The sequence below is a fragment of the Gavialis gangeticus genome, unplaced genomic scaffold (genome assembly GCF_001723915.1).
Source record: "Gavialis gangeticus isolate Ggan-Ray unplaced genomic scaffold, GavGan_comp1, whole genome shotgun sequence".
Classification (NCBI taxonomy): Eukaryota; Metazoa; Chordata; order Crocodylia; family Gavialidae; genus Gavialis; species Gavialis gangeticus.
The window spans coordinates 211,396-232,801 of NW_017729021.1; the positions used below are offsets into that span (position 1 = coordinate 211,396).

Here is a 21,406-nt window from a genome sequence, read left to right on the forward strand (position 1 = left end):
TTCGTCCCTTGTCGCAGGCTAGATCTGGACGCAGCAGCATGGGGGACAGTGCAGCTGTCACTCGCCCTCCATCACTGATGGATCTACGCAATAGGGCACCCCACCCAGCAGGTCCTGCCCCTGAATTCTGGGCCTCTAAGGACACCCTGGGAGCCAAACAACACTGGTCTGCAGGCCATACGCTTGACACCTCTGGACTAGAACACTTGTCTAGTAAAAGATGAGAATTTTGGAAGTTCTCTACAGTTAACAGTCTCTCCATTAGGAAAAATTTGGCAACTGGGGAAAGGAGGGGCACGAGGAAAGTTTTTAAAGTAGGGAACACGGTTGACTTCATCCAGAAAGTACCTTCTTGCTTTCTCCCATGCATCTGTATGTAACCATCTGCAGAACTACCACATCCTCGAAACTGTCCTTGTTCTCTCCATGGGACGGTCTTTCTGAATCCTGCTGTTGTCTCTGGTCATATGCTTAGAGGGCAAATGCTTTTGAGTGGAGACAAGATGCTGCCAGCAGAAGGGAGCCGAGAACTTCTGGGCAGTACAGTAACACAAGCAGAATTATAATGTTTTTCTTTCACTTACGTTAATCCTTTACCTTTTGTATAACTCTAGAACTGAGAATTATAATTGCCACCAAATTGCCCAGACAGTCATATTCCCTAAGGCTAGATCGCACTGCGTATTGCACTGCAGTCTTTTTGCTAGGATGGGAAGGCTTAGTGAAGAAGAGTAGAGACCTTTATTATCATCCCTCCCTAGCATGCTAATAAATTTCTGGAAGAAACCTTCCTTTGGTTTTGGACTAAAGTAAATATTGCAAATAGGTTTAGCAGTGTCTCTTTGGCTGGTTTAGTATAATCTGAACCTGTATATATATATATATATAGAGAGAGAGAGAGGGACTTTTACAACATCAGATAATTCAAAACAACCTAAATGGAAAATTTCCAGAGGAGCAGTTTTCTTTGAGGTCTTCTCTCAGATTAACTTGAGGAGGTAATGGAAATATTTGTGTTACGAGAGATATAAAAAAAATCACTTTTTCCTCACTTTCAGTGTGAAATTTTTGCTAAATTTTGAGGTTAAATATTTTTATTGGACTTGGTTGTAAGTAACGTTGATATGGTGGTAGTAATTTTCCAACTTCAAATCTCGGGGCATACCCTTCATTCAGCTCTGTGGTTTGAAGCTTTATGTTAGTCTGTCAGTACAGAGATTCCCATGTATGTATGTTTTTAACAGTATGAAGTTGAAACAGAGTGATCTAAATAACATGTAGACCAGGAAATGCCAGGGTCTAATTAAATCTACCATCTACATTTTATATAGAGCATATTTAGAATGAATCCCAACATACATGCAGTCAGTGGTATGCAGTATGGATTTCATCTCTTGAATCCCTGGACTTCTCTATATTTAAATAGTAATGTGTTTTTATCGTTGTCTATAGTTTTGAAATATTTTCAGTAATTAAAGTCCTAAAATCTCTATAGAGATGTTCAGTCATGTGAATATTTTAAAAATAATACAAATTGATAAGTATTTCTTTGCAAGTGCACACTAGATTCTTGGTTTAACGATACATGTTGGAAACGGCAGGTTGCTGCGGCCTGAGTTTGACTAGTTAAAGCAGTTTTTGACCTGTGCAGCATTTACCCGGATGTAGAAGTTATGCATACTTGAAAATGTTTCTACCTTGACTCTATATTCATATGTACAAAATTAAATTTGAGCTTCCTTTTTTTTTCCAAATATTTTATCACAACCAATCAAACTTTCACCATTCACGGAGAATTAGGCCATTTCGGTTTGTAAAGCAAAAACTGTATGCGAAGAACTGTCCATAAGTAGATAAGGTATATTTTTTTGATACTGACCCAAATCAGGATTAGGTACTTCACCTCAATCCTGAGCTTGGCCATGTCAAGCAGGACAGTTGTGAGCAGTGCCGTGGAAAGATCATTAGTCAGCTGCTGACTTCACCGTTTTTCCCCCAGATAGTTTCCACTGAAATCAGCAGAGCTGGGCCTGTGCACAAGGAAGCTGTGGAATTCAAGCGTAATATTTATCTAACATTGTTGTGATAAAGTTATGTCCCAACTCTACAAAGTAATGGATGTCTGAACTGAATTTTGTTCACTTTTCAGGTGGCACGGGATTACAATCTACAGCTATTTTTACAGGAGAACTCTGTATTTCGCAAACCGCAACCCTTCCAGTTCCAGCCTAGCGACAGCGATACCGTAAGGGCTTTTCTGAATTCCATGGTTTTACTGCATTTTTTTGTAAATAAATATGATGGTAGCCTTGTTTGCTAGTCTTCTAGTCCTTGCCAATACAGCTGGTATTCCTGGAATGGGTAGAGGGTAACGACCTGATTTTACCAACTGCATTTCCTGTAGGTATGTAATTACAATTAAAGCATTGAACAGATGGGGTGGCAATATCATCATCACCTGCAAGAGAACTGCACGTTTTTGCCTCTGTGTTCTGTGACTACCAGCCCCTATATCTTTGCATTTCTATTCTGAGCCTAAGCTCTTACTAAAATGGGTTAAACTGTATTGTGTTCTGGGAAGGTTCTCAAAACCCCCATAACTGTCGACTTAGACAAATAACTTACTAAAGTGCCAAATAAAATGTGCTGTGCCCTCCAGTTCACTTGAGAAAGTTATACAGGTTTTGGTCAAAGTAGGATACACTTAATAACCCAGTATTCTAGCCTAGTTTCTAAATATGTGCAGCCAATGTTATTCTGGAAAAATCAGTGGCAAACTTTTAAATGAGTAAATCACAGCATAATGGTTACATTCCGGAAGGTTTGTTGGGTTTTTTTCAAGTCATTTTTGGGTTTTTTTTTCCTTTTTCCTCAAGTTAGGTAAAAGTAACAATTTAAAGTAAGTGCAGGTTTGAAGAGCAAACCTTTTACAGCTTTTTATTTCCCTGGCTCTCACTAAGTAAACTCTGCTTGGGGAAGACAGACCTGGCCCACATATTGAATTGCTTAACCCCAGACATTGTGTTAATAGCTGTGTAATGGACTCCATGAATAACTTTGCCAGGAATAAGCACTAACAGCAGTAACAAAACTGTCCTTGAATTTCAGTGTTATCTTTTGGCTTTCCTCCTTAGCAAAAGATAAGCAATTTTTCATTTTTCCCTAACTTCTCGGTAGAGCAAGCTATTTACATAAAGTGCTAGGCTGTTCATAATGCAGTGTGCTGAATCTCTAACTGTATTTACATTGCAATTCTAACTGTATGCTGTGTGTTTTTGTCCTTGTGCTATCTTTGTCATTCAGAGTTTTAATGCAGTTCAGCTGGTGGATATTGAGCCCTCACCTGTCAGTGCTATGCGAATGACTATAGCAGAGGTATATGGTAGTATTTGTCATCGGTATTTGGCATTTGTGGTATTGCTTGTATGCATGCAGTAGGGGTGCTAAATTCACTCGCAAGCATAAGTGGCAACTGAATGCATAATGTATAGCGAAGCTCACTCCATTTTGAGTCCTATGTAGCTCGTTAAATTACCATTTTCTTGTTTTAAGTTATGTTAATTGCGAGGCTCAGTTTCTCACTTATCGTCTTGCCTTCTGAAGTATCTTGTGCTCTCGCACATCATTTGTAATTAACATTGTAATCTGTCAGGGAATGAATTAAAATTTCACAACTTGGGGTACAGTGAACTATATAATTGTCACCTTCTGACACATTTGAGGGAAGCGTATGCCAGAATTTCATCTTCTTATATAATTGAAAGCCCTTGAATACATGTGAGACAAGGTGCCTTCGACAATATTGTTTTTAATTAGAATACATCACAGGCCAATGTTTCCACGTGTGATAAGGGACCTTGGCATGTGATAAGTAAAGTTGATTGCTTTGGAAAATACCTAGGACTCTTCTCCTTATTTTTCAACAGGCCTTTACCAGGAAACTCTTACAGTATAAAAAGCAGCCACTGATATGTGCCAATGACCCATGGTCCCTTTATCCTACCAAATTAATTCTTCCTATTTTCCAGACAAGGCTTTTTGGGTAAATGCAATATCTTTTATTAGACTAACTAAGAAGTTGGCAAAATTGTTCTTTGCAAGCTTTGGGGCACAAGCACCCTCCTTAATAAACATTCATACGTTCCTCAGAATTGAAACTAGGATTGTTCTTTGAGATGGCTATGGTATATTCTGATTTTATTTTATTTATTGCAATATACATCCCTGAGATTAGCAAAGCTTCAAGATCCTTCTAGAAGGCAACACCAGAGCATCCCATTATCCAGAGGCATACCCCCGTCTTTTGAAGGCAGTATTTTTTCACGTGCCTGTGCATGCCCAAGTTGAGCACTTTGCTTCCTTCCTTGCACAGCGTTTTCATGAAATTTTAGATGTCACCAGCTTTCAAAGAAAATCATACAAAATTCACGTAAAAAGTTGTGTTCTGGGGTGGTGACTGGGGCTGTGTGAAAGTGGGGGCAGTATTTTAGGACCTTTTGCCTCCCATATATATATATATATGCTAAAATTAGATCCGAGGGCTGGGAAGGGACCGCCAGAGCCAGCAGGTAGTGTCCCGCCTTCACAGAAAACCATGTATCCAAAAGGAACCACAGGAGCATCCAGTCGTGCAGGCCACAGCCATAAAGCACGTGACAAAAAGAGCCCCTGAAGTGTGATGCAGGAAGAAAGCGAGGGAGATGAGGGCTCCCCCAAGGTGGAATTAAGATATGCCGCAGTGATCCCGGGAAGTGAACTATGGCCCCCATTCCAGAGGAAGGCAAAACGGCCCGAGATTTTTGGTTCAGAAGTTCCAATAAGAATTCATTATTTTTTTTCTAGTTAGTCAAATTACAATCAATATTGAAGGATGCATAACTGTTGTGCATTTTTTGCCACTTATTACCTGCCATTTTGTGAAGAAGACCTGCTAAAACCCAGTGGGCCAGTTGCCTTTTTATTTCTCTGGGATATGCATGATTATTATTTTCATGCTAAAAGATTAACTGTGAAGCAAACATACTACAGAGTGATCTGCGCTTCTGACCTAACATTAATGCTAGCTTTTCTGCAGGTAAGTGTCTATACTGTTGCCTGGGACCCTGTTTGGGCCTTTTTGGTCATCCAGTAGTAGTGCAACCTGTGCAAAAATTAGGTTGAGAGAATATAAGGTAATAGTGAAGCTTGTAGTCAGAGACCTGTGAGACAGAGTTGTGAGTGTTTTTGCAAGTTCCAGTATCACTTGAACAGTTTTTATAGTTTTCAATATGAATGCTAAGGATATTGTATCAAGTATTGGCTTCCCACTTTAATGTAAAATGAAGAATTGTCATGCAGTCCCTGGGTTGCCCAATGCTGGGAAATAATAAGAGCACAGCTAAGGCAATGCCTTTATTGCCTTGCAGTAAGGGAGCACCTCAGCTTACTTTCAGCTTATTGTTTCCCCTAACACATGTAATTAGTGCCAGTTTACAGAAGGAAGCGTTTTCAACAGAGTTTTTTCTGAAAGCACAGTAAGGATTTTTTCACATCCCAAATGGGACCAAAACAAGAGAAATCTTGTTTAAGCAACGGATTAGGAAGAGCAAAACATTGCATTTCAGGCAGGTGGGAAGCTTTTTACTGAAAAGTAACAAGAAGTCATTGCAGTCCCCAAATATTTGGGGGAGGAAAAAAAATCCTGACTAGCAGTAGTTTATCCATTTAGAAGGCAAATGTACAGCTACATAAGGTATTAGAAAATGGTATAAAGAGAATAAAGGGTGTTTTGTGGGACCACTTGTCCCCAAAAGAAATGAGTGAGCTGGGAGAGAGGGCATTAATGGAGCAATAATGTAATGGAGAGTTTAATTATCAGGACATCTATTTAGAGGACAAAATGAACTTTTGAAGTCAACACAAGTTCATTGTACAGCATACATCTATGCTTCTCCACAGTGCTTAGATAAGCAGGTCTATAAGGATATGGCAAAATATTGAAGGAAATTAGTCAGCTTTTTATTTTCTGGTTGGAAAAATGGTCCTTTCCTTAAACTACGTGTTATCATGTGAGAGAAAGTAACAAATAATTCAATGCGTCTTGGAAAGCAGAAGATAATGACATCAAAGAGCTGACACAAATTTTTTGAGACATTTCTTTCCTGTTTTTTAGGAACTTGTTCCCTGTGCAATTATTTATCTCCTATATGTCACTGGCATTGGGTTTTTTTCTCTCAGCCCAGTTAAACTAATGGTCCTTGATATTAATGCTTACTAACCTAACCAAGTTAATTTTTTTTAACAAATTATAAATTTAAATATAGAATTTTTGATCCTACTACATTGTCAGTATACTCTGTAGGGAGACAAATTAGTAAGTCTCAGTTATGCTACTGGACATTCAGTGGCTGAATTCCTCCTGGGCGAGGATGGAGACAAAATTCTAAGTTGAATTTGGGAGCAGAGATAGTAAGTCAACTGTTTGCTTGAATTTGTGCAAACGTTTTGTCTGTTGAGGTTAACACACCTCTTAATAAAAGTATATGGGCCCAATTCTCATTTATATATAATATAATTCTGGTAGCAGGTAAAGGTGTTAAAGTGGCAATTTATTTCCTCCTTTAGATCAGGGGTGTAAAATTCATCCAGCCCCTTGGGCTAGATGAGTGGTGCAGCGCTGGTCCATGGATGCCTTCTCCTTCCCTATCTCCTAACACACCTACCTACCTACATTTATTATATATAAGTACTTACTATTATTATTTATTAATTGAAAAATACCATGGTGTATTAACTGGTCACTGAAAAAGTAGGGACCCGTATGTGTTCAGTTACACCCAGGGTATGCTTACATGAAGTCAGTGAGTCTAATGCACAGACATCTTGATCATAGAGCATATTCTCTTAACGTTCATCCCCAACAATTTGAAAACAATTTGCAAACTATGGTCTTGATACTGCAGTTGGAGGCATATAGACAGATGTCTGTAGTTAGGAGACCCTCACTGACTTCTTTGGTACTCTTTATGTTATGGGATTGTGTGCCCACCTAGGTCAGATTGTCCACCCTCTGGGCCCTGTTCTGTTCTCTTATTGTAAACTGCCTTGCGTGTTTGTTGGGAAGGCCAGAATATCGACTGAATAAGCCAACTGTAAAATCAGGCCCTAATTTCCTGCCTGAAAAGTGAGTACACATTTTAGAACCAGTACAAAACAAATAGACATTTTTTAGCAGTGGCATTCCTGGAAGATAAGCAAGATATGGTTAACTATTACCAACCTTTAGCATTGTGAATTCTTGCTAAAAAAAAAATACAGCTGTCCAGTTCAGTAACTGCAGGTAATAAATGTCATTGGTCTTCAGAAGTTAGAGCTTTGTAAAGCTGCACATTTCTTATGTAACTTGACATATCCTGTGTTTGTCTGATATCACTGAAAATGCTTTTGTTTGAATTACCCTCCCTAGAGACACATTTATGGTCCAGGGCCTGAAATACAGTAAACATATTTGAGGTTTATTAAAAAGGTCAATTTGGAATTAAATATGGAAAATAAAACTCTGGAGTCATCTGCTCTGTTATCTGTGGCTGAGTTTAACATCGTTCCTGACACATTTTGTTCATAGGAAATTTAAATTGTCTGACTATGGATGTTTATGAAATTGAGACCCCATGCTGATGATAACAGCATTTATTGCATTCAGTAAAAACTGTCCATGTCAAATTATGAACAAGTGGTTAAAGGTGACACTAGGTTGTGATGATAACATGGTTTACAAAATTGGCCACTTGGGAGAAACACAGTTGCACACAACTTCTCTCTATAGATGTTTTCAGTCACTTTCTTAACGTTAGTATTTCTGTGCCAAGGTTAATTCAAAAGATCAGCCTTTTTACTTCAGATGCCTGAAAAACAGCCAGTCTTCTACATTTCTGTTTATAAGACAATGTGTTATATATGAGAGCAACTAGATGCAAACACAGCAGCTGTGATAGTTGGCGTACCAGACATAGAACGTGAGAAATTGTAAAAGTCTGTACAAGTTGCACTGTATGCCATAGCAGAAGAATACGTTGTGTTTTAGTTCCTTTGCATGAATATTAGTGAGAGGATTTGAAAAAATTTAAACACAAAGCCATAAAAGATGGATTTAATTCTTCCATGGTTGGCGATATATATATATATATATATATATATATATATATATAAAAATTCTGTCTGATCTAACAAAGTTATTTTAGTTTATAAAAAAAGAATAGAGACAGGCACTCAGACCACCGTTGAGATCTAATAGAGCTATTGATCACCAACATCTGACAGTGCCACCCTGACAGAGAAATGAGAAGTTCCACAGTATGCAAAAGTTTTATTTTAGAACTGTTTAACTTAGCCCATTATAACCCAAACAAAGCAATTTGAGATTCCAATCTTTCCTAAAACAAAGTCGAGATGTAGAGAGGCAGAGCCGTAGCTTATCCAGGGACTCTATGCTAAAATGCTTAGTATCAACTACTTGGACAGCTTTATGTATATTTAATGTGCTAAAGAGAAAAATGTACTGCTTTAGAAGTGATTTGAAATACAGCTGCGATCCCAGAAAGCAAATAACACATCACAGTCCAAATTGCAAAATCTTCCTGTCCCTGGTGACTGACTTAATGGGCAATTATTAGCAATAGCAAAATAATAGCGTTACAATTACTTCTTCCACATGAAGATTGCTTCCAACAAATAATATTTCTGTTATGCCAAGTGCCAAATGGGTAGATTAAATATGGCTGTATTTGCTAACAGCAAGACCTTTTGGTGTAGAAGAATGTATTTTTAGCCAACAAGTGACAACAGTGTATTGCTTATGATCCCAAAACTATTAACCCTTTCTGAGCCTAGATGACCTTGAAATGCCCTGACGCCCTCTTCTCCATGTACATATCCTGCTGCCTTGTGATAGACTGGAAGAGAGAGCATCTGTCTTGGTTTTAAAGTTCAGTCCCTTTGGTTAGTACCCAGTGCCTAGTGGGATAGTCCCCTGCCTTTATACGTACCTCATTAGTGATCAGTCAGAAGGCAGAGCACCTTTAGACACTAACTGGTTCAAAGAGGCATAAGTGTTCAGAGGTGACAGACTGCTATGACAAAGTAACATCTGATGAAGTAGGCTGTTGCCTATGAAAGCTTATGTTGCTCCAGGGTGCCTGTGCATAGAGCAGGCCAGAGGGGTGGGTGAGCACCCAGGGTGCCGTGGTTAGGGAGGCAGTGCATACATGCATTCACACACGCAGCATTTCCCAGCCCCCCAAGTCAGCACCATTGCTGCAGGCAGGCAGGGACCTGGGGTGCAGACCAACAAAGTTGCTTGCACTGGCCAGACTGGCCCAGCTCTCCCCCTCTCCTGCCCCCCCTCAAGCCGCCCGCCTCCAGTTGCTGTTCAGGTAGAGCCAGGCCAGGCAGTGCAGGCAGCTCTGCCTCTCTGCCAGACTGTGCCCCATGCCCCTGCCTACCTGCCTCTGCCTGCAGCAGAGCCACTGACTTAGAGGGGAGGGATGGAGGGAGTGGGGGGAGCGACAAGGTACAAATTCACGGAGGATGCCCTTTTCCCATCTCTGCCTTCATACACGTTCTTATGCCTGACTTCAGACTAACTTAGCTAACTACTTCTTCCTCTTAGTGGTCAGTGGGCACATCTACACATGCACTTCAGTGCTCAGTAGCCAATTTTACCATGCATTAGAGCATCACGGCATAAACCATGCTCATACACCACTGCACAGTAAAAGTAGGCTACTGCAGATTAAGCATCACAAAAAAGCATGCGCTTTTGTTACTGCACATTAGGGGAGCCTAATGCTCATTTAGTTAGTACCTTACCTTAGAGTTACCAAATTTAATGCTCAATAGCAAAAGTGCATTAATGAGCATGTAGACACGCCCAGTGTGTACAAAACCCAAACTCCTCCAGGGCTGTTGCAAGGATCTACCCAGCATCCTGGCTTTTTAACCCCTCTTTTCAAAATGGGGGACTAGATTATGGGAAATAAGAGAAGCTTATAACTGAATGCAAGGTGTCTCAGGAACAAAAAACTTCACCAAAGTGTAGTTATGACACTCTGACACGAACCAGAAGATATGCCCAGGTGTGCCCTTTCCAGTCCTGGCCAGTTACGACCTTTCCTCCAGGTTCGGCGGGGAATTCCAGGATTAACAGTAGTAAGATCATCGAGATTTACATGAAAGCTGTTTAAAGGGGATAAATTAGAAGTAGGGATTTTAGATTGAAAATGTTCTGAATTCATTATTTTGCTAGATGAAAATAATTGAATCAGAATTATGCAGTTATGTGAATAATAACCAACTAAACTCAGTTGTTGTGTCTCTTTTTTTTAATTTAAAATATGTCATGTTAATTCAATAGTGGACCTACATCCTTTTTGAATCTCTGGATCAGAATGAAATTCCAATCCTTGGAATTTTTAAATTGCAAAATATCGTTTGCAATAAAAATGTCATTGTGCTGAGCTGGTATGTTCTAGCTGATTCTTGGGAAGCTAAAACTAAAACTAAATGAGTTCTCTTCTGTAAGCACCAGATTTGACTCTTAGCACTATTCTTTGGGTTGTGTGAAACTTAAGTCATGCATATCCCAGAAAAGAATTGGATTAGAAGGTGGGTCTTGCAATGTGACATTTGCATGGTAGCCTCCTATTCTGAGGACTAGTTTTGATTTTTAGGTATATTTTATGTTAGCGGTTTGCATGCCCTTTTCATTCATTCTTTCTCTTCCCTTTGTCAATCAGTTATTTTTTTACCATAGGCTACAAAAATACTACAAGCATTTAATTCAAGCGAGTCAATGTTTTTTCACTCCCCAAAGTACAGGAGTGCAGTCTGTGTCCAGCATAATTGCATCTATGGGTGTGTACATGCTGCATACTTGTCCCTTTTATAAGACAACTCTGGCACCTGTAATAGCCTTTCAAACAAAAATTGGAGACATGACACATGCGTCTGCAGACTAAATACAGTAATTAATTTGAGAAACAGCATATCATTGCTAGTCTGTCAGTGCTTCAGTCGGTGATTTCCTGTTCCCAGTGGACGGGTATTTTGCTCGCTTGCTTTAGAAGGCTGAATTTTTAGCACATGACACTGCTTTCACTGTAATCCAAGCTCAGAGACTAAGACAGAAAGTTCAGCTATATTTAGCTCAGTTCTCTAGGCTCTTTCTTCCTCGCTACATCAGAACTGGTTTTGCTTTTCTTCTTTTTAAAGAGTTTAAACCAGATACCTTACAACTAGCTAAAACCCCAGTCCTGCCCTTGGGAACATGCTTAGCTTGAAGCTTTTAAGTGATCTACTGAAGTAATTGGAAATTTGGACTTTTCACATACATTTAAGTTAGGCATGTGCCAAGTGTTTGCAGGGGTCTAAATTGGAGTCCTATCTAGCAAATAGCTGTTCAAAGTTAAGGGGCTTTGGTGGTGTATATTAGACTATCAGAAATTCTTTTCTTGTGACCTCTTCCTGAAAACAGTGTGGCTTTGTATGTGTTCATATAGTGTCTAATTGAGGCTTCCAGATGATATTTTAGTATAAATATATAAGAATGGAGCAATTATAAAATGCTAAATATCAGTGACTCTATCCAATATCTAGTCATTAATGCTTATAAAGTGAGAAATGTTGCATTTATGTTGCATGTACATCAGTGTTGCATTGATACATCCTACTGTCCCACTGCTGTCGGAGTGGAAGATGCCGATTCGGTTGATTGCTGCATTTTGCACAATGAGATGTGCAAGATGCATCTTAAACTAAAGCTATCCTTTTTATTATTATTATTATTATTATTATTATTAATCCATTTGATGTTAGTATTCTTAAATTTGTTGGGGATAGATGGGGCCACGTTGGAAACAGCATAGTAACTAACTGGTGTAACCATCCTGGTTCAGTACCAGCATATTTGCCCTGTTGATATACCCTCTGGGCAGAAGCTAAGTTTGCTTTTGTATCTTTCTGCTTGAATGCTGAAGTATTTTTTTTAAATGCATAATGTTAGAAAGCAATTGAAATGGGCAATATGTGCTTTAATCCAAATACACCGTTCAGGAGAAGCAGGATGAATGCAAACCCAGTCAGTGGGAAAATCAGTAATTTGTTACAGAGATGATTTCTGTGACCAACAAGAGAAGCCACATCAGGCTGTGAACTCTAAGGAGCTGTAGGAGGAAACCTCAAGTAGCAAGCATGGAAAAATGTATTTCCTTGATTATGCTTTGTACAAACCTAGCTGAGGCAGCATAGGTCAGTACAATAATCTGTTGGTGGTAGGAGGTAAAAACATCCTCAAGTGCAGTGGTCATCACCCTCAGTAAATGCGAGCTGTTAGTTTTCATTCATTTTTTGACTATGGAAAAATAATCGAGCCATTTTTTATTGCAAATAACTTGGAGACAGCAGTCGGTCAGAATACTTTTGCCATTATGGATTCCTATTTGAAACCTCTCATGTGAATCGTGTAGGTGTCTGCACACCTAATACACTAATATTGCACAGAACTCCATGGCACCCTTAAAAGATCTCTTCGCACCCCGGGGTGCTGCAACATCCTGGTTGAAAATCATTGATTTAGTGACATAGCTTGAGATGAATTGAGTGAATTGAAAGGTGTTGTAAATGCTGGAGAGAGAGAGATCATATAAAGGTACCTACAGAATTTGTAGAAGTGCAAACAGAAGGCAAATGAATGATGTTTGACCTGGAAAAAAACTCTCTTCCGTCACTGAAGTCATCTCTGTCTTTCTGACACCCGGGCTTTTAATCTCAGCCTTATGTAACTTATCTCCCTTCTCATCCTCCTTGCTTCTCCAAATCCTTTTGCTCAGATGGTTGTGTAATGCTTGCAGTGTGGCTTTGTTCTCATCTAATGCTTAAACCGCTTACAGGTTTGTTTGCTCTGTGCTTTGAGCCAAAAGACTTGGCTCTGTTAACTCAGACTTTGAGGGGACTCACGCTTTTACATTCAGAACTTCACGGTTAGTCCCACTTCTGGAGAAATATCTGGAAGCACTAAATCACTTCTCTCCATCTTAAAATTACTACCAGCATATATAGGACAATATTGACATTGTATCGGTGCCAGTGCAAATCTGGTTTAACAGGTCCCTGACTTTAGGGCCTCATAATCTACAAAGGGAAATATCCTTCCTTTCCCTTTCACCAAAGTTTGTCTCCCTACGTCCTATTTTACTCACTCCAAGCCCTAAGAAATGCTACGATTAAAATACGATGCTTCCCCTGCCACAATCAACTTACTCCGTCTCGCAAATTCTTACAATTCACATAACCCCATCTTTTCCTTCAGAGCTGGCCTGCTTACCCCTTTTTCTCTCCCCTTGCCTCTATTCAAAGCCTTGTTTGCTGCCCCCTTCACGTGAGTCATTCCAGGCCCATTGATTAAGTCTGAAATTCTCCTTGCTATCATCTGTGCTTAAGCAATGATATATATATATATGGGAAAAAATTGGAGAGAGAAAAAGGATAGGTTAGCTGGTCTCTCAATAGCGTTCAAAATTACACTTGAAGATGGAATATTTTCGTTTGGTGCCGGGGATACAATGAGCTATGGAGTAAAATGAAGCCTATTTAACTGCTCAAGAGAAATTTTGTGGCAGTAAGACTAAAGTCACTTAGGGAAAGCAGTGAGAGCCTCTCTTGAGCCATTTAATCAAAGTTTAGGGAAAGCACTGGAGACTATAGTGTGAAAGGTCAGTTCTGCATTGGCAGATGACATTTTTTGGATCTTTTCTATCTCTAATTTCAGAGCAAGAATAGCAAGGTTTAGACTGGTTGCTAACAGAACCACCACTATGCAGTATAGCTGGAGCAAATTAGTCCAGAATATTTATGGATGTCCGGGAGCACGTTTGCGGAACGTGACAGGGACTGTTTGGTGCAGAAGTTTAGTCCTTTTCATCTAAAATGTATCCATAAGTGCACGATTAATATTCTGTAGCCCTAAAACAAAATTGTAGAAAGGTGGAAGATAGAGATGATGATTAAATAGGGAAAAGCTTGCTTCCAACCTCAAGATTGTGCACGATTAGTTAGTTTAGCATATACACAGGAACTTTTGTTGCCTTTGTGACGCACTTTGAGAGGGGAGAGCTTTACTTTCTCATTTATTTGAGCAAGTTAAGATTTGGCATAATGTTGGCACTGTATCAAAAACGTCTGATTATAAAACACTTGGTTTGAAACTTGGCATAGTAGGTCTTGGTTTTGTGAAAAGGAAATTAACATTTTTATGCCGTTCTTTGCTTAAAATCTGTGTGAAATTATAATTAGATTTAGCACATTTGTATTATATTTCCTCTGTATGTTTAAAAGCCATTTTGGAGGGAAGAAGCCTAAATGGTCCGCTAGATCGGGGTGGCCAACTGACTGGGGAGGGGACAGGCAGTGGTAGATAGGGCAGGGCACAGAAAACCCAAGCAGCAGATCAGGAACGAAGCATCGGGCAGGGAGAAGAAAGCAGAGCAGCTGATTGGGCCGGAGAAGAGGATTGAAGTGGCACTCAGGGAGGGCATGGGGCTAATTTGTGGCATGCCTGCCAAAAAGATTAGCCCTCCCCCCCCCCCCACTGCTTTAATGACATGGAATTCTTATTTTTAAACACTATATAAAGTTCATGTTCATCTTAGAAATGAAAGGTGATTTACGATGAGACTTTTTTTCATATGCAGCTACAGGAGATAATGTCCTAGTAAACGATACTTCAGTTTCCTCTTCAAGTATACAGCAGAGTTGAAACGGTATTGTAGCCATGGTGGTCCAGGAAATATGTGAGAAGCAAAGTGGGTTGGGGTGGGTTTTTTGTCTGTTCTTTTTTTTTCTGGTGATTATCTTTTACTGGACCAATAATATAGTTGGGAGAGATGTTAGACAAGCTTTTGGGCACAAGTGCCCTTCTTCAGGTCCGAGGAGGAAGCGAGACCTCAAGAAGGGCACTTGCGCCCAAATGTTTGTCTAACATCTCTCCCGACTATACCACTAGTACAGGGAAAGAGATCACTGGAGAAACCTTGCTTCTATTCAGGAATGTCTTTCATTAAAAATAATCTACATTCAGCCTTCATTCCCCTTGGTAAACCTGTCTTGTCTTGAGAACAGTAAATTGTAAATTCTTTTGAACTTTGATGTGCTTTTATATTTGCAGTTTTCCGTAACACGAAATCATGACAGAGCTTATGAAAAATGGTGCTTTTTTTGTTGAAAGTTGTCTCGTTTCATGCAAACAAGAGTCAAGGCAAGGAAATACCAAGGGACTGATAAATACAAATGATATAAAGTTGTCATGTGGTGAAGTAACAATATTTTCTTACCGAGAGACAGCCTCAGCATTCAGTGCACTTGTTCACTTTCTGTTTTCCGTTCTAGAGTCGACAACTGGAGTCTGAAACTGGAACGACTGAAGAGCACAGCCTAAACAAGGAGGCCCGGAAGTGGGCCACCCGAGTAGCACGTGAGCACAAAAACATCATCCACAATCAACGGGTTAGTTGGAAAGAAATCATATAATATTTGTCTGTTTGCACTTTGAAGCCGTGCCCTGCTGCCTAACAGGGAAGCCCCAAGGAGCTCCTCTCATCTGTGTTTCTCCTCCTGCTTTCTGCTTTTTCTGTGGCGTAGCTTACCCCCCCACCCCATCTTACTCTTCCCTTCTGAGACAACACAGTCCAGCTGTCTGATAGACGTGCTGCTATGAGCATTTCTTTCCTAGACTGTTTCAAATTCTCTTGCTTCTAATCTTGTCTGTCTACTGGTTAGCCATGGCGCTCTTCTGCATCATAACTTCTGTCCTCTTCCTTCTCTTCATCGGCTCCATTGGCCTATCCTTGTTACCACCCATGCCTCTCTAGCTGAGACTGTCACTAACTGCTCTTTTTTCCCACTTGAATCTGGATCTTCTCTCACGTCCCATAATCACAAATCTGCGTTCCACATTAACAGCCTCTTTGTTTTTGGTGACGTGTGCTTCAGTCCCTGCTTCTCCCTCCATCTCTGTCCTCCTCACCTCTGACACCTTATTCCTGTCACTGCCTTCACCTCTCTTCTGCTACCATTTCTAATCTCTCACTTATCCCCCTGCCTCTCCTCCCCACCTCATCTCACTCCCTTATCAGGATTGTCCTTGAAGGTTTATCACATCTCAGCTACAATGTCTGTTCATATCGTGCTCTCTCCGGTTTCCAGTTCTAACACTCCCTCCACGGCTGCACTCTCTACTGAAGACCTCCTCTTCTCTTGAACTTCCCTTCTACATTCAGAGAACAGGAGCAATGTCAGGCTTCTCCTCTTGAATTCCTGCCCCATCCAACACTTCTTTCCTTCCTCTTTCAAACAGGATTGGATCTGGTTCGTCCAGCTCTTCCCCATCTGCTTCATCTCTGATTTCAAGTCCTGCTCCCTCCCTTCTTTCCCCTACCACCAGCTATGATCTCCCACGTTAATGCTCCATAACTTGAGCCTCCACGTTCACGACCCATCCAACCTCCTTAGCTGCCTCCTTTTTGCCCTTATCTGTTCATTTACCCTGCAGCCCTAGTTCTGCTTTCTCACTCACCCACTACAAAGGCCTTCTGTTTGTTACAATTTCACCAAGCACCACTCTCTGTGGCTGGGCTTCCTTTCTCCCACCTTCTCATTGGTCTCAGCTCCTGATGCTGTTGCAGATATTCAGGTCCAAAATCCAATTGGCTTAAATCAGCCAGCCTTCACTAATGCACTATAAATTATCCCCCAGAACAGACTCCCTTTTCTTACTCCCCTGATATCTTACCTCATGACTCGGGTACTGAGCACATGGGCTCTGATGGACCAAGGTGCAAAGTTAATTCTAAATCTGGATCCTTCTCGCCAACTCGATGCCTTCCTCACAGGAAGAAAGGCAGTCACTGAAGATTTTGTAAGTCGTATGTAACACTTTAAACTCTATATAAAGAGTATTATCAAGGGCCTAAATATTAATAAATAAACATTCAAGTGATGATGTGTTTGACTGTACATCCATATAGTAGAGAGAGGCTCAATTCATTCCCCAAGGAGCAAGTCTTCAAGAACCAATCTAACTCAGGCACGGCTCCTACTGACCACAGCAAAAGTATTGCAGAGCAGTCCAAACCTTTTAATGTTTTAAAGCACAGTGTGGTGTTCTGTCATTTTACTTTTATTGCTGGATTAATGTTGAAAAATGTTATGGAATTAGGTTTTAAAGAGGGCGTTATTGAAGAGAAGGTAGCTGATTTCAGTTATAATACATTGTACCTTTGTCACTCCCCATATGAACTAAAGCAGTTAGTTTTCCCAGGCATGGAGGCATCAGCCCTTAGGAAACTCCAGCTACTACCGAGTGGTATAGCAAAGTCTCTTCAGTTTTGTGGGATACCACAAGACCATGATATCTGTCCTCTCCTCTCTACATGGACTTCCCCTAAAATATTGAGTCAAATCCAAGGTCTTGGTTCCCCTCTCTAAAGGCATTTTTGTGCCGCGAGCCCAGCATAAGCTAATAGGTTGAGTGAGGTTCTGGAATGAAGACTGTAGCTGACTTCTCTGCTGCTCTGGCACAATGGAAATTTCACCTTAAGGATAAAGCCAGTCTGCGAGAGAGAGAGTTTCTTCCAGTGCTGGACTGAGATGGAGATAAACTCCTGCAGGAACAGAGTCCTATCACAAGCTTACATTCTTCCTTTTCCAGCACAAGATGCATTCACTGATCAACCTCGCACAGCCTGCCCAATCCAAAAAATGCCTAGAGAAGATGCACTGCATTCACCATTCTCCCTAATTCTGCCCACAGGGAAGGGGTGAGAGAAGCAATGAACCACAAAGACACTTATTAGTCACATCACTTAGCACTACGGGGAATCACACTAATACTCCGGGAATGAGGGTGATATAAGTCCCAATATGGAATGGGTTTCCAGGATCATGATACTTGTTACAGCATGAAGCTTTTGCTAGGATTTTGAAGCATCCCATAGTGTTATTTTCTATAAGAGATTGCGCTTTTAAATGAGTTTTTGCTTCAGTCTGCAGTGTGTGCACTCTGTAGGGCACTACCACTCATCAGTCTGGTACCTTAACTCCATGAATTGTCCCAAATATTAATCCAGCAGACAACGCACAAGAATGTACTAAATATGCAGCATCTTTCTCTTACTATTAGACACTCGAGGAGTTAGAGTGCCATGGCCCTGTGGTGTCTGAACAAAGCCGAGCAGAACTGGAACAAAAAATAGAGGAAGCCAGAGAGAGTATCCGCAAAGCCGAGGTAAGAGGGAAATTATTCATCATGTTGTTTGGCTCCTTATGCAGTGGCATATTTATTACAGCCACTTCATTTTTCACGTAAAAATCTAAGCTTCTAGCATCAAAGGATCAGGGGACTTTAAGATACGGCATTTCTCTTTGATTTCAGACCTCTCAAATCATTGCATCAATTTAGTGCAAGACTCAAGAGATTAAATGAGCAATGAAGAATGAAATAAAAACCTCCTGATGATCGAGTGATTAAATTTACTAGGTTTTTTTTTGACAGTACACTGATCAAGAGTGTAAGAGTTTCAGCATCTGTCTTCTCAAGTTAAAATGCTGGTAAAACAACCTGAGGCTGAAATAGTTTTCCCGTACCTAAAGAAATTTAATTTCAGCAGATGTTAATCGTAAATCCACATTCAGGGTTTGGGATCCTTGTAGCAGCTAACAAATGTTCACTTGCACTGTGCAGCAGCGAATTTGATTTATAGATAGGAAAATAGCTGAAGTAATCTTTCTGATATCTCTGCATTTTTGTATTCTCCAAACATACATTTGAAGAGGTTGTAGAAGGTTAATGAGACCTGTCCTAGATTAAGGAAGAGCCGGAATAAAGGGAATAGTGTCTTGATTTTCAACTAAGCCACGTTATGGTGTTAAAAGTTAACCATTATGGGTAGGGACCTAACTAAATCATGATTGCACAGATTTGGCAGAAATTGCAAAATCAGGTGATTTCTGTGAAATCTGTGGGTGGGGGGGGAAATCTTACTAAAAATAAAATGCTGGCTCCCCAGTGGAAACCAGCAGTCCTCCTGGCTACTGGGGGGGAAGAGGGGAGAGGGGTTGTTGGTAAGATAGCTGCCACTCCCCCTACCCTGTCCCCTCGCCACTGATCGGCCACCCCTCTCTAACCAGTGGTAAGGGGTGGGGCTTCAAGACAGATAGCCCTCAACTAGTCAGCAGTGAGGGGTGGGGCCATACAATGGACAGCCCTCCACCAATCAGTTGGGGGGTGGGGAAGGGAACACTAGCCAATCAGAGGCATGAGGGGCCCCACCATGAGAAGGCCTTGAAAAATGGCAGTCAGCCCCACGATCTGCCTGTGAAATCAGCTGGCTGCCTTGAGTTGGGTAGATGCCTAAGTTTGGGCTCTAATTTAAAAAAACAAAATAAATACCCCGTACTGGTAACAAAAGGAACTGATCTGCTTGGCTTTCAACTGCATGGGCTGCATAATTATATCTATAAAGCAAACATAATTATTTCAGGTACATGCCTTTCTCATATTGTTAGACCAGTGGTTCTCAACCTTTGTAGACTCCTGGCCCCTTGGAAAATGCCAGCTCTTAGTTTTCCTTGTGTTTTTTGACTATGAAAAAGTAATAGAGCAATTTTTCTATCACAAGAACGCAGCAAGCCCACAACACAGCCAGGCAGAATGTTTTAAATGCTGCGGGCTCCTGTTTGAAATCTGTTTGTTTATTTTGTCAATCATGCTGGCACACCTAACAGTGCTAATATTGTGAGGCACCCCACGGCACCCTTGAAAGGGTCTCAGGGCACCCCAGGGTGCTGCAGCACCCCAGTTGAGAATCACTGTTAGATATTCAGAGTACCCAGGATGCTTAGGAATGGAGATCTGCAGTTTGAGAGAGAAAGAAGGAAAAAGTGCATTAATAGGATTGCCTGCCTTGTTAATGATGGCAAGTTTTATCATCTGTTTTAAACACATTCATAATGTCATGCTCTACTCATAGAAATGTTTTAAATTGCTGTTATAACACTACTTCTTTCTTACAAGCCATGTTCCCAAACTCTTTTTTCTGGATGCAGAGCTAAATAATGACTAAAGGGCACAGGAGAGAAAAATAAAAATTGAGTAAAGCAAAAGGGGAGAATTGTTTTTGGGTGAGATCAAAAGTGGCAGGGATAATAGCAGGCAAAAATAATGTGAGAACAAGAAACTGCAGAAGAGAAGGGTCCTATACTAAAAATTGTTTGCAGAAACAAAGGAGGTTAGTACCAGTTGGGAGATGAGCAACTTCTTTGGGTTCAGTTGGAACCAAGGGTTTTTAAAAACGAGATAATTGTTAACTGAATCCTTAAATGGTTATTTGAAGGTGGTGTTAATGGTTTTCTTAGAGTAGTTTGCATGGCAAAAAAGATAAGCAGCTGAATGTGTATCTGTTGGGACACTGGAAAGCTGAAACTGCAGCAGGTATAAAGAGGAGAGGTGCAGCAGTCAAGATAAGAAAAAATGGAAGCTGAATTTCAGCAGAAATGGCATTAGGGCAGCGCCATACATGAGTGGAATTCAAATAGCAGTAAACAATGAGATTTTGAAATCATGGGCATGTGGGAACCACGAGTAGAGCTCAGGGTCAAGCTAATACAAAGGTTATCAACAGTGAAGATATGTGCAAGGTGTTGAGACAAGAGATGAAGCAGGTTTTGAAAAAATTGCCCAAGGGAAGGTCAGCTCCTTTGAGAGACTTGAGCTGTAAGAACTCAAGATGAAATCACAAGTTCAGTTGGCCAAGGCAGCCGAGAGATTGCATACAACTGAATGTAGGAGAACAAGAAGGAAATTGCAGATTCTAGATGGACCTGGCTTAATATGAAGTAAATGCAGAATAACATACCTGATTCGCCAGAGTCCAGAAAATTTAGATTGCTGTTGTAACGCCACCTCTTTCGTACAAGCTGTATTCCCAAACGTGTCTTGTGGATGTGGAGCTAAATAATGAATAAAATTTCATAGATGGTTGGGTCGGAAAGGACCTCAGCAGATTGTCAAGTCCAACCCCCTGCCCTGGGCAGGAAAGAGCTCTGGTGTCAGGTGACCCCAGCCAGGTGCAAGTCCAGCCTCCTCTTAAAGACCCCCAAGGAAGGGGAGAGCACCACCTCCCTTGGAAGCCCATTCCAGATTCTGGCAACCCTTCCGGTAAAGAAGTTCATCCTGATGTCCAACCTGAATCTGGTGTCCATCAGTCTGTGGCTGTTGTTCCTGTTTACTCCAAGGAGTGCCCTGGTAAACAGAGCAACTACTAATCCTTGTTGCCCCACCCTGCCCACTCCCTCCACCACCCAATGAATTTGTAGCTGG

At 40.8% G+C, this 21,406-nt stretch overlaps 1 protein-coding gene across 1 annotated transcript in view; it reads left to right on the forward strand.

Annotated features, from left to right (window-relative positions):
• FCHSD2 (FCH and double SH3 domains 2) overlaps window positions 1–21,406 on the forward strand; it is a gene marked incomplete at its 5' end in the record, with an annotated part of 252,383 nt that overhangs the window by 186,361 nt on the left and 44,616 nt on the right. The window contains 3 exons of the mRNA XM_019514525.1: window positions 2,150–2,245; window positions 15,418–15,534; window positions 18,209–18,313. Coding sequence (XP_019370070.1) covers window positions 2,150–2,245; window positions 15,418–15,534; window positions 18,209–18,313 — 318 coding nt within the window. The remainder of the gene's footprint in view (window positions 1–2,149; window positions 2,246–15,417; window positions 15,535–18,208; window positions 18,314–21,406) is intronic.